The sequence below is a fragment of the Anopheles arabiensis genome, chromosome X (assembly GCF_016920715.1).
Source record: "Anopheles arabiensis isolate DONGOLA chromosome X, AaraD3, whole genome shotgun sequence".
Taxonomy (NCBI): Eukaryota; Metazoa; Arthropoda; class Insecta; order Diptera; family Culicidae; genus Anopheles; species Anopheles arabiensis.
In genome coordinates, this window is record NC_053519.1 from 18,218,366 (window position 1) to 18,230,572 (window position 12,207).

The following is a 12,207-nucleotide window of genomic DNA, read 5'->3' on the forward strand; positions in this document are numbered from 1 at the left end:
ATCTAGGAATTTACACCTATCACACCTGTTAGTTTATGGATGCATGCAAAAGCTGTCATTCAAAAGTTTCACAATATATAATAGCAGCATGGTGTAAAACAAACGCAAACATTTTTATCCGAACTTATTGATTACGTTCTGGCATCACGGCATGCTTTCCGAGCTACTTAGGGTTGCTGTTTCTTCGATCTGGAAATTCGCAACCCCCGCTGAAGCATTTACCATTGGCGTATACAAAGATTCGAGATAGTCCATGTTGATGGGTTTGCGAGGTAATATTTTTTAACTTGCTTACCGTCAACCTTTCCTGTTTTCGCGACTACTAGCTCTTGCAGTTCACAAAACACGAGTTTCACAAAAGGCATACCATGTGCTTCGTCGTTTCATTCATTCGCTACGAAATGATGGTCGAAATGGTCTATGGGTACGTGTGTTGATGCGCGGGCTTTATTATTTCATTAGCGTGTAGCTCATTTGGCTTGGTTTCTTTTCCGAGAAGAAGTTCCGCAGCACCAGCACCTGCCCGATCGCGATCAGCAGGATGGCGGCCGTCTCGGTCAGCGACCACCACAGCACACGCTCGTTCAGATCTTCCGCACGCTTGCGACCTGCAGAAACAGCAAACGACGAAATGTAAATTAGTAAAGGGGATGCCCACTGCCCACTGCCCGAGCGATGTGTGCCCACCTTGTGCCTCCCGCAGCCGGTGGTGCGTTTGGTAGTCAAGGATCGCGTTCAGCCCCTTGTGTATCTCCTGCGCGGACGTTTCCAGCTGCGTCAGAACGGTCGCGTGCTCCTCGATCCCGGGCAGCGGTGCCTCCTCGCCCACCTGGAAGTCCATGTAGACGATTTTGTGCGAGAAGGTAGAAAACTCGTTGCTGAAACAGGCGACATAGATACCGGTGGCCTGCAATGCAGTGGCGAACGGAGAAGGGTGTTAGAAAATGCGGCTCATGAAAACAAACCGAGTCGCGAAGATCGAAAGGGTTTACGTACCGCAGCAACGAACTGGTACGAATCGAACTGGGTTTTGATTTGCCTGTAGATCACCTCCCCGGTGGGACTCTCTAGCGTCACGTCCACGTCGTACCGTCCGCCGCTGACGACCTGCAGGTTGAGCGGTAAAGCGGTAAGTGAAACGGATGTAATATTCCCGCACTTGCAGATTGCGAAACAAACGCGTGCATTGTGCGCCGATCAGCCCGATCACGCCGAACGGCACCCGCTCGGTTACACGTAATCATCGCACCACAGCAGCTGTTTTTCGCCCTTACCTGAAACTCCAACGCTGCCGTCTGGTTCTTCTGTATCTCCTCGTGGAAACACTCTTTCGCGTTGTCGGGCAGCTCGAACGTTAGCTCCACGCACTGCGCAACGGGGATTTGGTGGCAGAGCGCAAACAATACAATTATGGCTAAACTCAGACTTTGCTGCTGCTGGTGAGATTTCCCGTCGCTCATCTTTTCGGCTGTTTCTGTTAAGCTTTCCTCGGGCGTGTCTGTGCTGCGCTGGGGCGGGCGGGCACCTGTTTCGTGTTCGCGCTGTGCTTTGCCTGCTGTCGCTGGAAAGGCAAACCTTCGTTGTGTGCTTGCGCCTGAATTCCCTGGCCGCAACGAAAACCCTGGAGTGGTAAAAATAATTTTTCACGGCTTTCGGCTCGCTCCAATGTTTGCTGTGTTTGTACAAATGCCAACACTGTTGACGTTTGACAGTGAACAGTGACGTGTGAGATTGGGCTGCGCTAGCACGGCGTTTACACCGACCCGGCTCGGATACTTCGCTGGCTGACGTGCGCACTGTGACCTGCGGCTAAATTTATCCGTAGTGTCTAGTACCAAAACAAAATATACGTTGTTCTACGACCGCCTACTCTGGTGAGACCCCAAGTGCCACAAATCCACTAAACGACCACTAAACGGCTTCTAAACGACTCAAGCACTCTACCTAAACGGAATATAGAAAGACTTCGTTTAGCAGACGGCAAACGACTCATGCATTCTAAAAATAGCGAAAAAGCTGGTGGCGCTCTATGTTGGTGGGATACCCCAACAAGTTGAGCTTCATCGCTTGGAGGAGAGCTTTCTCATTTCCTCTGTACTGTTGTATGGTTTCGCATTGAAGTTATGCATCGCTAGAACTAGAACGGCGATACGATTGTTTTAATACTAATCTCCAACGGAAAATACCGGCGCTCAGAGAGCGTTTCTACATACACCGAGACTGCAGCTGAGAGATGGCTGTGAGAGAATTGACAACCGGTTTCTCACGCTGGTGTGTGTAGAAGCTCTGAAAAGCGCCGAGATGAGACTTTTAAAATGATGTTGAAAAAATCCATTTTAATCGCTAAAATGAAGCCAAAAAAGTTTCTTTTACTTTTTAATAATATATCTACGATTATTAGACGGCAAAAATGCAAACTATAATTGATCGATCGCTAAAAACTGCCAATTCAATTTTTTCTCAGCTCCATCGTTCTTTGCATGCCGAGGAGAATTCTCTCACCGAAAATGCTGTCAGTCGCTGTCAAAGCACGCTGTCAGTTATTTTCTCAGCTGCATTCTCGGTGTATGTAGAAACGCTCTAAAACAAAAACCAACCGTTAAATGTCCTGCGGATGCTTGTGAGGAGTTTACCAAAAGTAAGTATTTTACAAAATTTCTGAAATATAGATCGTTTTCCTCCGATTGCTCGGAACTACGGTTATTTAGCCTATATTTGGGCGGTACGTAAGTTCAATTTCATGTACAACCATTCTATCGAAATCGAAATCGCCTCATTTTCCATTCGTTCGTCCAGTGTGACCTCGATCGAAAAAAGGCTATTTCCTGAATCGCTCATTGTGTATTATTTCCGTGAGCTCTACATCGCGCAAAAGCCTACGCTTTAGCCGGCGACCCTTCCCCGAACAGGGGCTCCGCGTCCAGCTTCCAGTGCTCGAACACGTACGGCAGCCGGTCGCTCGGCTCCGTGCTCCAGTGGTGTATCCGGCACCGTACCCGTGCCTGCTCGAGATTGTTGATCGTCACGGTGCAGTAGAACTCCTTGTTCTGCTTCAGCAGATCCGGCCCGGTGATGGGCGTGTCCGGAAGGGTGATCGCACTGTCCGGCACGTAGTATCCCGCCTTCCGCAGCGACAGCTTGATGTGCCACGGTTCGATCACCCACGGATGGTCCTTGTTCATCACGACCGCCAGTATGAGACTTTCCAGCTTGTTCACCGTCTGGGGAAATGAAGCAAAAGGGAATCAATTACACCACGGGCTGGAACAGGACCGGGAACTGGAATGCAGCCGGCCACACACTTACCCGCTGTGCGTACGCCGAGCTGTGCACTTCCGTTTCCTTCTCGTCCTTCTCGGTCGCATATTTGGCCACGTTTTCCGGCGTCTTGTAGACGGCCAGTCCCGGCAGCAGCAGCTTGTTGTACGCCTCGTTCGGCTTGAGTGACACCACGTCCCCCTTGGAACCGACGCCCTCGACGAACGCGGTCAGCACCACCTCCAGGTTCGGCTTCTTCTTGATCGTGGTGTCCTCGACCAGATCGTACACAAAGTGGCGACCCCGCAGCTTGCCCGGCTTCTGGTTCTTCTTGTACAGGTTCGGTGGGAACCGGCGCTTCAGCACGAAGGTGTTCTGCAGCGACAGGGAAGGAAGCATTAGGTGTTGTTGTTTGGTTGCATAACCCCAAGCACCAGCCTGCTGCCCCTAGCGCCGGGCCGCACTTACCCGGGACGATTGGAGCAGCACCGATTGGGTGACGCACAGGCCACTGCTTCCGAGCATTTTCGCTACATTGCCCAACATTTTTTTGTGGGTTTCGATAAAAATCACACACAGTCTCGTTGGTCGCGTGCCGGCCCGGGTCGCGAAGCCAGATCTTTGCAATGTTTACGTTTCCGACCCTTACGACAAGCTGTCAATGTGAACGGGCGGCAATGACACGAGCCAATGTGCGCATTCGACAGAGCAAATCCAATATTTATGTGATTAGTTATTTTTAATAGTTTTAAATCTTTTCGGAACCCCATTTTTCATCAGCAATGTCACCCATTTTACATCAATTGTTACCCCGGTGATAGTCTGGTACAAATCCACTTTCCCAACCGCCGCACGTTCGTCAAGCGCGTCAACATGGCGCTATAAACGCACACGCGCATCTGTCAACAGTCTCCCCGAGACGGATGGCGGTTGTGCAAAAACAAATCGTGCGATCGAACGTAATTAACAACAAAGCGCTTTCGAGCTGTTTTCTCACTCGTAAGCCAAGTGTTCCTTCCTCTATCGATTAGCAGCAGCAACAACGCAACTTAACGCGCTACTATCTTTCAGCGCGCCAGAGTCAAACGGACGTCCCCGAAGTGGTAAAAACGGGCATCTTGTCTGCGACGCAGCTGCAGCTCTTTATTGCGTGAAATCCCACCATCATCACCGCCACCACTCCCGCCGTACCCGTCGCTGGAAAACTCTATCGTCTCACAGTGGGAGGGGGCTAACAGAAAAACAGCCTTGTTGCTCACGCACCAAACAACACGCCAAACGGTGCAAAGAGAAACTTTCCACAACTTCATATTCCACGGTTGAAACGGTGTGTGTGTGTGGGAGGGTGTGTGGTGTGGTGACGAAACGGAAGGGTTGATTTATTTGTTTTTTTTTTTCTACTATCCGCGAAGGTGGACACTGTAAGTGCCGTCGTTTAGCGAAAGCAATCCCCTGCGCAACGAGCTCCTACCAGCGAAAGATGAGCTGCAACGATAAGAACGACGGCATCTCGAAGGAGGAATGGCAGAGCCGTCTCGAAACTTTCCCGTTCAAGCAGGACGACATCAACAAGCTGATCATGAACTACCTGGTCACGGGTAAGGACAGTGTGGTGGCAAGGGAAGGAGGGCTGTATAGCTGTATAGCCTCCCCTTCCGCCATATTTCGTACTTTGGTTTGTTATTGTAATGCGGCGAGTAGTTGCTTGTTTGTTTGTTTGTTGGAGAAGATCTTTAAGCACCACTCTTGGCATATGTAAACAAAAACCCCTGTTCTTCCTGTTTCATCCCTCCCCCCACCCTAGAGGGTTTTAAGGAGGCGGCGGAAAAGTTCCAAGCCGAGTCCGGCGTCACACCGTCGGTCGATCTCAACTCGCTCGACAACAGGATACAGATCCGGGAGGCGGTCCAAAATGGCTTCATTCAGGAGGCGACGCATCTCGTCAACCAGCTGCACCCGGAGCTGCTGGACAACGATCGCTATCTGTACTTTCACCTGCAGCAACTGCACCTTATCGAGCTGATCCGGTATGTCTATGGCTCCTGCCACGGCTTGCCCCCATTCCCGCCTAACGGCCTTTTGTTTTCCCCCAACCAGTGCGGGCAAGATCGAGGAAGCGCTCACCTTTGCCCAGACGCAAATTTCCGAAGCGGGCGAAAGCAACCCGGAGGTGCTGAACGAGCTCGAGCGCACGCTGGCCCTGCTCGCGTTCGAAACGCCGCAGCACAGCCCGTTCGCGGACCTGCTCGGCCACTCCCACCGGCAGAAGGTGGCGAGCGAGCTGAACGCGGCCATCCTGAAGATGGAGCAGCAGGAACAGTCCAGCCCGCGGATGATCAACATCCTCAAGCTGATCCTGTGGGCGCAAACCGAGCTGGACAAGAAGAATGTAAAGTACCCGAAGATGATGGATCTGGCCTCCGCCACGATCGAACCGAAGTGAGCCGCATATGTGTGAGTGGGTGTGTGTACGTGTGTGTGTGTGTGTGAGTGGGTGCTTCCGCGTGTATGTAGAAAGGCGAACGTGATATTTGGGCGAGCGATGGGCGCGATTGTGAGTTTGTAGGAGCATGGCCGATTTGCCAGCCCAAACTAACAGCTGAAAAGAGTAATGGTGACGAGATTTTTTAGGCTAGGGAAGCTTTGAAAAGCACCAACGTGTTGGCCTAGGGCTACATGTTTTTTTTTTTCGTTTTTTTTTTTGTTTCGTGATTAGTTTGTGTTAAGATGAGAAAAGTCTAGGCAGTAGAATCGAGTAGATGTTTAAACTTTTTCGATCCAATTTTATGAACAAGTACCATGCACACGCTCCGAAACGATCTGTCAGCATTGTACTGCACATACTTAAAAATGGAAACAAGTGCGACGGTTTTTGAATGCATGTTAATCACGCCCTTTTCATTGTGGGTGGCAAATTGCGCCCTTTTTAGTAAAATATTACATACCTCAGTTGTGGACAATATTATGTAGGCCGATTAATTACCTTTTTTTCTTCTAACCATTCTGCAATATGTTTGTGTTCACTTTCTTATACCTAGCATCTCATTGAAGGCGTAACAGAAAAAAAAATAAATATATTTTTGTGTGTATGTTCGTTCTCTTTTTATTGTGCGTGCTTGGCCAGCTGCAATTGCTGTTTACCATAATTAATTCTTCTACTAGAGCGGCGCTCCGCAATATCTGTAAGCGCATGGAGTGCGCTGGCACTTACCATGTTCTATTTTTGTCGTATAAACAAGAAATCGCCTACATCCTCTTTCGATTCCAGAGTCGTTTCCAGCCAGTCGTTCTCGATATCAAAACACCTAGCGGAAAATAGATGGAACACTGTATTGGCAATTTTGAACTGAAACATTTCAGTTTTTCTACTATGAAAGATTAAATATAAATATGTTTAAAAAAATATTTTAAGAGGCGAAAGAACTCCGTTGGAGCCAAAGCCTCTATAAACTATTCAAACAACAACAATTTTAAAATTATTTAAAGAACATCATTTAAACTAGTGTCAGGGTTTATGCATCTTTTGTTGATATTCACTCATGATAACCTTCAGGGATAAGTGATTCAAATTTCGAATCGAATATCCAAAGATTCATGGATCTCTGAAGATGCATGAATATCTGAAGATTCTTGAATCTCCAAGTATTCATGAATCTCGTAAGATACGTGAATCTTCCTAGATCCGTGAACCTTTAAGATCCGTGATGTATGATTTTAAAAATATTGATGTTGCTCGCTCCCAGTGGTACAGTTAACTCGCATGACTTAACAACATGCCCGTCGAGGATTCAAGCCTTGCATGCACCGGACCATCTCCCCGTAGCAAAACAAACTACAGGTAGTCCCCGAAGATACACGGTTAATGAGGACCGAAAAAGGCTGCAAAATACCGCGTATCTCGAATTTCCGCGCAAGTTGATTCCAGCCAAAATATCACTAATTTTCATGTAATTTTGAGAGTAGGGAGGTAGTTTTAGGCACTTAATTAATTATTTGATATGATTCTGACTGAATTTAAAAGTTTCAAACCTTTTGAAATAGTTTGTAACATTCGATCAAAAGGGAAATTATTTGGATTTTGGCGATTGATGACTCAAATCAGTACAATTTGCTCTAAGAATTGGAAACCGCGTATAAGAGGTACCGTGTATCTCGGGGACCGCCTGTATCCGGCTGTGTTGTACATGCTAAAAAGTCTCGAACGCCTCTGTAGGCTAGCATGACCACGTAGGTTGTTACGTCAGGAAGAAGAATAAGAAAAATCTCAAGCTCAAGCTATGAATTTTTGGAGATTTATGGATCCATCATGATTCTTTTGAAATTCATTAAACTTTTGAGATTCATTTATCTTTCCAACAAAGATTCGGATTGATTGAACCATTTCAAAGATTCATTGAGTTTCATGAATCTGGATCAGATTTATTTACAGGGTTTCCCACGATTTATTGGTGGGTTCCCATTAATTTTTGGTGGATTCCCATATTTTTTTCGTGCGTTCCCACGATTTTTTGGTCGTTTCCCAGAATTTTTTGGTCTAATTGTATTGATATCCAATCGGAAAATACCAATAAATTATGGGATCGAACCAACAATCTATAGGATACGACCAAAAAATCGTGGGAACGCACCAAAAAATCATGGGAACTGACCAATAAATCGTGGGAAACCCTGTATCCCTCACCAATTTAAACGCCATTCAAACCTAATTTGATTTTGACCAAAAGCAACATGCAAAATACGAAAATTAATTAAAATTATTTTCGAATAGATTTTTTGTTTTGATTATCCACTAGGAAAATCCTTGTTTTTTATAGCTTACGTTCTAATTTTGTTGTCAATGGTAGTCATCTCCGAGCGTTGGTTTGGCGATTTGACGCGTTCTGCGATTTCCGCTGTCCGTCTCGAATTGCTCTCTATTCCCTACTAGACTTTTAAATCAACAAGCATATTTCATAGAGCAGTCGAGTCAAATGGCTGTACCGATTCGAGTTAAAGAATATAATTACTTACTTACTTATCCGGCGCTACAACCGCTTTGCGGTCTTGGCCTGCCTCAGGAGTGTCCGAAACCGCTCACGGTCTCGCGCCTTCGTCTGCCAGTCCGTTATAAAAAAAAGTCCGTAAAAAATATAATTAATTATGGGAAAAATGAAATTTTCGCCAGAATCGATTCCGGCTAGCTAAGAAGATTTCTGTAATCGATTCCGTATAGTAAATCCGGAATCAGTTTCGGGAACCAACTCCGGAATAGGCTCTGGAATAGGTTCCGGAATCGGAATCGCTTTCGGCATCTCCATAAGAAGAGATGTTTGGATCCAATGATGCTACGTATTGATAGCCGCAAATAATCAAAATTTACTTGTAAACGATCCATTCTCATGGAGATTCCTGGACTTATCGCTTCTGAAGCATCACATTTCAATTCAAGAACTGATTCTCATTTCGGTGCTGATTCCATTTCTGGAGTCATTTCTGATTCCGTTACCGGAGCAAATTGCGATTCCCAGGTCGATTCCGATACCATTTCCGGTTTCCACGCCAGAATCAACTCGGGAGTCGGAATCGAATTCGGGTAATTCCGATTCAGAGATCACTCCAATGCTATGAACGCCACGGAAAACAGGTTGAACCTCCGTTAAATATTTATTGGACTGGTAATGTTTGTAGGTTCCACCGACGATTAGGTAAGCGTTTGATCATTTGTATATTTTTATGTTGGAAACACCATATGCTGTGCATGCTTTGTTGACCAATGTCTTCAAAAAAAAAAAAAGCTGTCAGTAAAGACTAATGTCTCGGAGATAGCCTATTCTGACGTGCCTGTGATATCTATTTGACAATTCAATTAATGATACATCTTATGCGTGTGTGTGTTTCAAACGGTTTATTTCACTTCCTTGTTTGCATGCCTTTACAATTGGATAAGCAAAAGGCGGTTACTTTATATGTTGGTCTGCGCATCTTTCGAATCCTCCCGGCCACGACACACCCCAATCCACCCTGGTCAAATATAACCGAGCGTAAGTGTGGATAGTGGTGACACGGTGACTAAATGATTCTCAAAATCACAGTCCAACGCATTTGCCCTTTTTGTCGCCAAATTAACCAACGGTGCTGATGCATACACATAAGGGAAGAGAAGAATAGGGGGGGGGAACAAGGTGGTAGTAAGTTTGTATAAACTACTGCTTAAGCTGCGGACTTGCGCGGCTTCGCCACCTGACCCTCGCGGAATCCGTTGCGGAAACGGCGGCGCACCACCTTCAGGTAGCGCATACGGCCGGTACCGGTGGTTCTCCTGCGCTTAGCCTTCTCCGACCAGTTGTCTAGAGTGAAAGGGAGAAAGAAAGGGAAAACAAACCATCGTTAGATTCAAATCGTCAGTTCAGAAATGCATACTTAGGTGGTAAATGTTTTCGCAATTTGTTACAGATTGTTATCCCTATTTCTTAGTACTAACGGTAAGAAAGCACACGATAGTACCCTGAATAAGAATGTTAGTCTGTGCCCAAGTTTCACTGCTCGAAGCAATGTGATTGCAAGGAGCTGTCGTAATGGGCGGAGCTATCTATATTCAAAGCACATGTTCTAGATGTTTTTGCCATTTTTGTACAATTTTTAAATGTTCCGCAACAAAAGCTTATTCAACGTGTTTAGACTCTTTTTTATTTGTAATGTTATCCCATTTTCTTGGTACAAATGGTGAGAAAACACAAAAGTACCCTGTTTTGGATAGGATAGATTATTCTGTGCCCAATCCATACTGCTCAATGCAATGAAATTGCAAACAGCTGTCGTAAAGGGCGAGAGCTCGTACAACGGTTTCAACGTATTTTCCAAAAAGTCTTCGAAGAGCATCATTAAAACGTTAGACCTCTTTCTGTTGGAATGTTATCCCATTTTCTTGGTACAAATGGTGAGAAAACACAAAAGTACCCTGTTTTGGATAGGATAGATTATTCTGTGCCCAATCCATACTGCTCAATGCAATGAAATTGCAAACAGCTGTCGTAAAGGGCGAGAGCTCGTACAACGGTTTCAACGTATTTTCCAAAAAGTCTTCGAAGAGCAGCATTAAAACGTTAGACCTTTTTCTGTTGGAATGTTATCCCATTTTCTTGGTACAAATGGTGAGAAAACGCAAAAGTACCCTGTTTTGGATAGGATAGATTATTCTGTGCCCAATCCATACTGCTCAATGCAATGAAATTACAAACAGCTGTCGTATTGGGCGAATGCAATATTTTCCACTATCTCTTCTAAATCGTTCCCGTATAAGCAAGTCCAACGTAATTTGAAGTCCGCGCTATTTGGAATGCTATCTTAGTATCGTGTCCCCAAGCTGGAAAGATGATATTTGCCCAAGTTATACAGATGAAACCGGTATGAAGAATTAACGAATATAATTTGAAAGAAAATACAAGGGCATCTGGCAACACCGGGTTTTACATCTAAATCAATCTTTATACTGCCCTCTTTACTCAATTGCACCAATACATAAACATGCATATTTCATTACATCTAACAATTAATACTTAGCAATACGGCCTTTTTGGACCGTTACTCCTGAAAAAAAAAACAATTAATACTTACAGGATCGGATCTTGGCTGCCGGATAGCCACAGCGCGAGCATGTATGCTTCTGAATATGGTAGGACGATCTACCACAACGGCGGCACAACGTGTGGGTTTTGTTGTGCCGCTTTCCAAAGCTGGAAGTACCCTTAGTCTGAAAGATGAAACATAAAGTTGATCGGTTGAGTGATGGTCGGGTATTTTGTTGCGTACGGGAAACTGAGAGGTTATGGCGTGTTTCGGAACGAGTCGCAGGATTCTTGGAACAAGAGCAAAATGCCGACAACCTGTGCCTCGGTGCGTGTGTGTGTTTTAAGTGCCTCTGTGTTCGGCAGCAGGAGCTTGACAATCGGAATTAATCTCACGATACAACGAAAACAGAAAAAGGCACACTTAGGTAAAGCTTCAATTGGAAAAACTCTGAACGTAAGTCTCGTGGCTAATCCTGCAGCTCTTTACGGTACGGCTGGACACATAGGCACACACAACACACACACATACGCACTACAGCGAGCGGCGTGGGCACACAACACACGGCAAATTGCAAACTAATTTACGAAAAAGTTTAACTAATTCGCTTCATAGTAACCATCACTACACAGCAAATGCAACTTTCGTCGTTGCTACTCTCTAATCTACACGTCCTAACGGTGTTTTAGCCGAAAACGTGAAGATACTAACCATCGTGTGTTTCTACACAGCACTTTAGCAACCTGCCTTGCAAGGCACGCAACACCAAAAGAAAGGTTACAGCCGGAACCAGCGATGACTGCAGCTCGGTGACAGCACTGGTGGCCGGCACATCAGTTCAGCCTGCGATGACAGTAGCAAGCAAATTGACCGATAGAGTTATTTTTTCAAGCAAACCGCACAATGTCACCTTTAGTTTGCCTTCGTTTTGCACAGTGGGAACCGATTGTTATTATTCGTCGTTTCATTTCGCTTGTGACCGTTCAAATAAACATAGAGCGAAAACGTCTCGTGCGACAAAAGGTGCTCAATTTTGGTGGTTTTTAATGAACTGCGATGCAAATTTTCATTCCACGAGAATCAAAGTAGCTCATTTCACCCTGTCAACCTACTTGTTTTTTTGTTGTTTGAAAACATAAAAAATAAGTTAAAATATGTTAAATTTTGTTTTTGAGTTGACATTAATCTGACTTGTTAAAAAAACTGAATGAATTGTTTTTTTTCTTCAGATGAAGCAGAAATATCTCGCGAGACAAGTAGCTCAGTTTGAAAAATTGAGCTATTGTTTGTCGCGCGCGACGTTCTTGCTCTGTGTCTATTTGAACGGTCTGAAATGATAAAAGAAAGAGTATGAGCCTGCTAAGTAAAAAAAAGAAAAGTGCAACAAATTCTTTTAAATTTTCT

General features: G+C 45.3%; 4 protein-coding genes across 6 annotated transcripts; 1 reads left to right on the forward strand and 3 right to left on the reverse strand.

The window, feature by feature from the left end:
• Positions 1-417: 417 nt before the first annotated feature.
• Positions 418-1,712, reverse strand: LOC120906305 (transmembrane emp24 domain-containing protein 3). Its single transcript, XM_040317864.1, has 4 exons — positions 1,275-1,712; positions 997-1,107; positions 688-907; positions 418-608 (listed from the first exon to the last, which is right to left on the reverse strand). Exons 1-4 carry the CDS (start codon positions 1,458-1,460, stop codon positions 451-453), a joined length of 675 nt encoding a protein of 224 aa, XP_040173798.1. The 5' UTR covers positions 1,461-1,712; the 3' UTR covers positions 418-450.
• Positions 1,713-2,655: 943 nt separating this feature from the next.
• On the reverse strand, positions 2,656-3,921 carry LOC120906645 (39S ribosomal protein L9, mitochondrial). Its single transcript, XM_040318476.1, has 3 exons — positions 3,727-3,921; positions 3,307-3,633; positions 2,656-3,221 (listed from the first exon to the last, which is right to left on the reverse strand). The coding sequence occupies exons 1-3, from the start codon at positions 3,802-3,804 to the stop codon at positions 2,877-2,879; spliced, it is 750 nt and encodes a 249-aa protein (XP_040174410.1). The 5' UTR covers positions 3,805-3,921; the 3' UTR covers positions 2,656-2,876.
• A 227-nt stretch (positions 3,922-4,148) lies between these two features.
• On the forward strand, positions 4,149-6,347 carry LOC120906487 (glucose-induced degradation protein 8 homolog). Of its 3 annotated transcripts, none has more exons than XM_040318212.1 (5): positions 4,149-4,257; positions 4,330-4,585; positions 4,671-4,856; positions 5,063-5,285; positions 5,356-6,347. In XM_040318212.1, exons 3-5 carry the CDS (start codon positions 4,739-4,741, stop codon positions 5,699-5,701), a joined length of 687 nt encoding a protein of 228 aa, XP_040174146.1. In that variant the 5' UTR covers positions 4,149-4,257; positions 4,330-4,585; positions 4,671-4,738; the 3' UTR covers positions 5,702-6,347. The 3 variants fall into 3 exon arrangements, with proteins under 3 accessions (XP_040174146.1, XP_040174148.1, XP_040174147.1); XM_040318214.1 differs by having other exon boundaries at positions 4,179-4,257; positions 4,330-4,361; XM_040318213.1 differs by having other exon boundaries at positions 4,182-4,361.
• Positions 6,348-9,123: 2,776 nt separating this feature from the next.
• LOC120906571 (probable 60S ribosomal protein L37-A) lies at positions 9,124-11,647 on the reverse strand. Its single transcript, XM_040318337.1, has 3 exons — positions 11,515-11,647; positions 10,852-10,987; positions 9,124-9,584 (listed from the first exon to the last, which is right to left on the reverse strand). Exons 1-3 carry the CDS (start codon positions 11,515-11,517, stop codon positions 9,448-9,450), a joined length of 276 nt encoding a protein of 91 aa, XP_040174271.1. The 5' UTR covers positions 11,518-11,647; the 3' UTR covers positions 9,124-9,447.
• Between the last annotated feature and the right edge of the window lie 560 nt (positions 11,648-12,207).

Excerpts from the sequence above, each read along its gene's own strand:
- LOC120906305 (XM_040317864.1), bottom strand. The coding sequence starts at position 1,460 with ATGAGCGACGGGAAATCTCACCAGCAGCAGCAAAGTCTGAGTTTAGCC. Across the intron at positions 1,108-1,274 it reads CGGCAGCGTTGGAGTTTCAG|GTCGTCAGCGGCGGACGGTA; the intron begins GTAAGGGCGAAA and ends CTCAACCTGCAG. Across the intron at positions 908-996 it reads CGTACCAGTTCGTTGCTGCG|GCCACCGGTATCTATGTCGC; the intron begins GTACGTAAACCC and ends ACTGCATTGCAG.
- LOC120906645 (XM_040318476.1), bottom strand. The coding sequence starts at position 3,804 with ATGTTGGGCAATGTAGCGAAAATGCTCGGAAGCAGTGGCCTGTGCGTC. Across the intron at positions 3,634-3,726 it reads TGCTGCTCCAATCGTCCCGG|AACACCTTCGTGCTGAAGCG; the intron begins GTAAGTGCGGCC and ends CTGTCGCTGCAG. Across the intron at positions 3,222-3,306 it reads GCTCGGCGTACGCACAGCGG|ACGGTGAACAAGCTGGAAAG; the intron begins GTAAGTGTGTGG and ends TCATTTCCCCAG.
- LOC120906487 (XM_040318212.1), top strand. The coding sequence starts at position 4,739 with ATGAGCTGCAACGATAAGAACGACGGCATCTCGAAGGAGGAATGGCAG. Across the intron at positions 4,857-5,062 it reads CATGAACTACCTGGTCACGG|AGGGTTTTAAGGAGGCGGCG; the intron begins GTAAGGACAGTG and ends CCCCCACCCTAG. Across the intron at positions 5,286-5,355 it reads CACCTTATCGAGCTGATCCG|TGCGGGCAAGATCGAGGAAG; the intron begins GTATGTCTATGG and ends TCCCCCAACCAG.
- LOC120906571 (XM_040318337.1), bottom strand. Across the intron at positions 9,585-10,851 it reads GGCAGCCAAGATCCGATCCT|ACAACTGGTCGGAGAAGGCT; the intron begins GTAAGTATTAAT and ends CTTTCACTCTAG.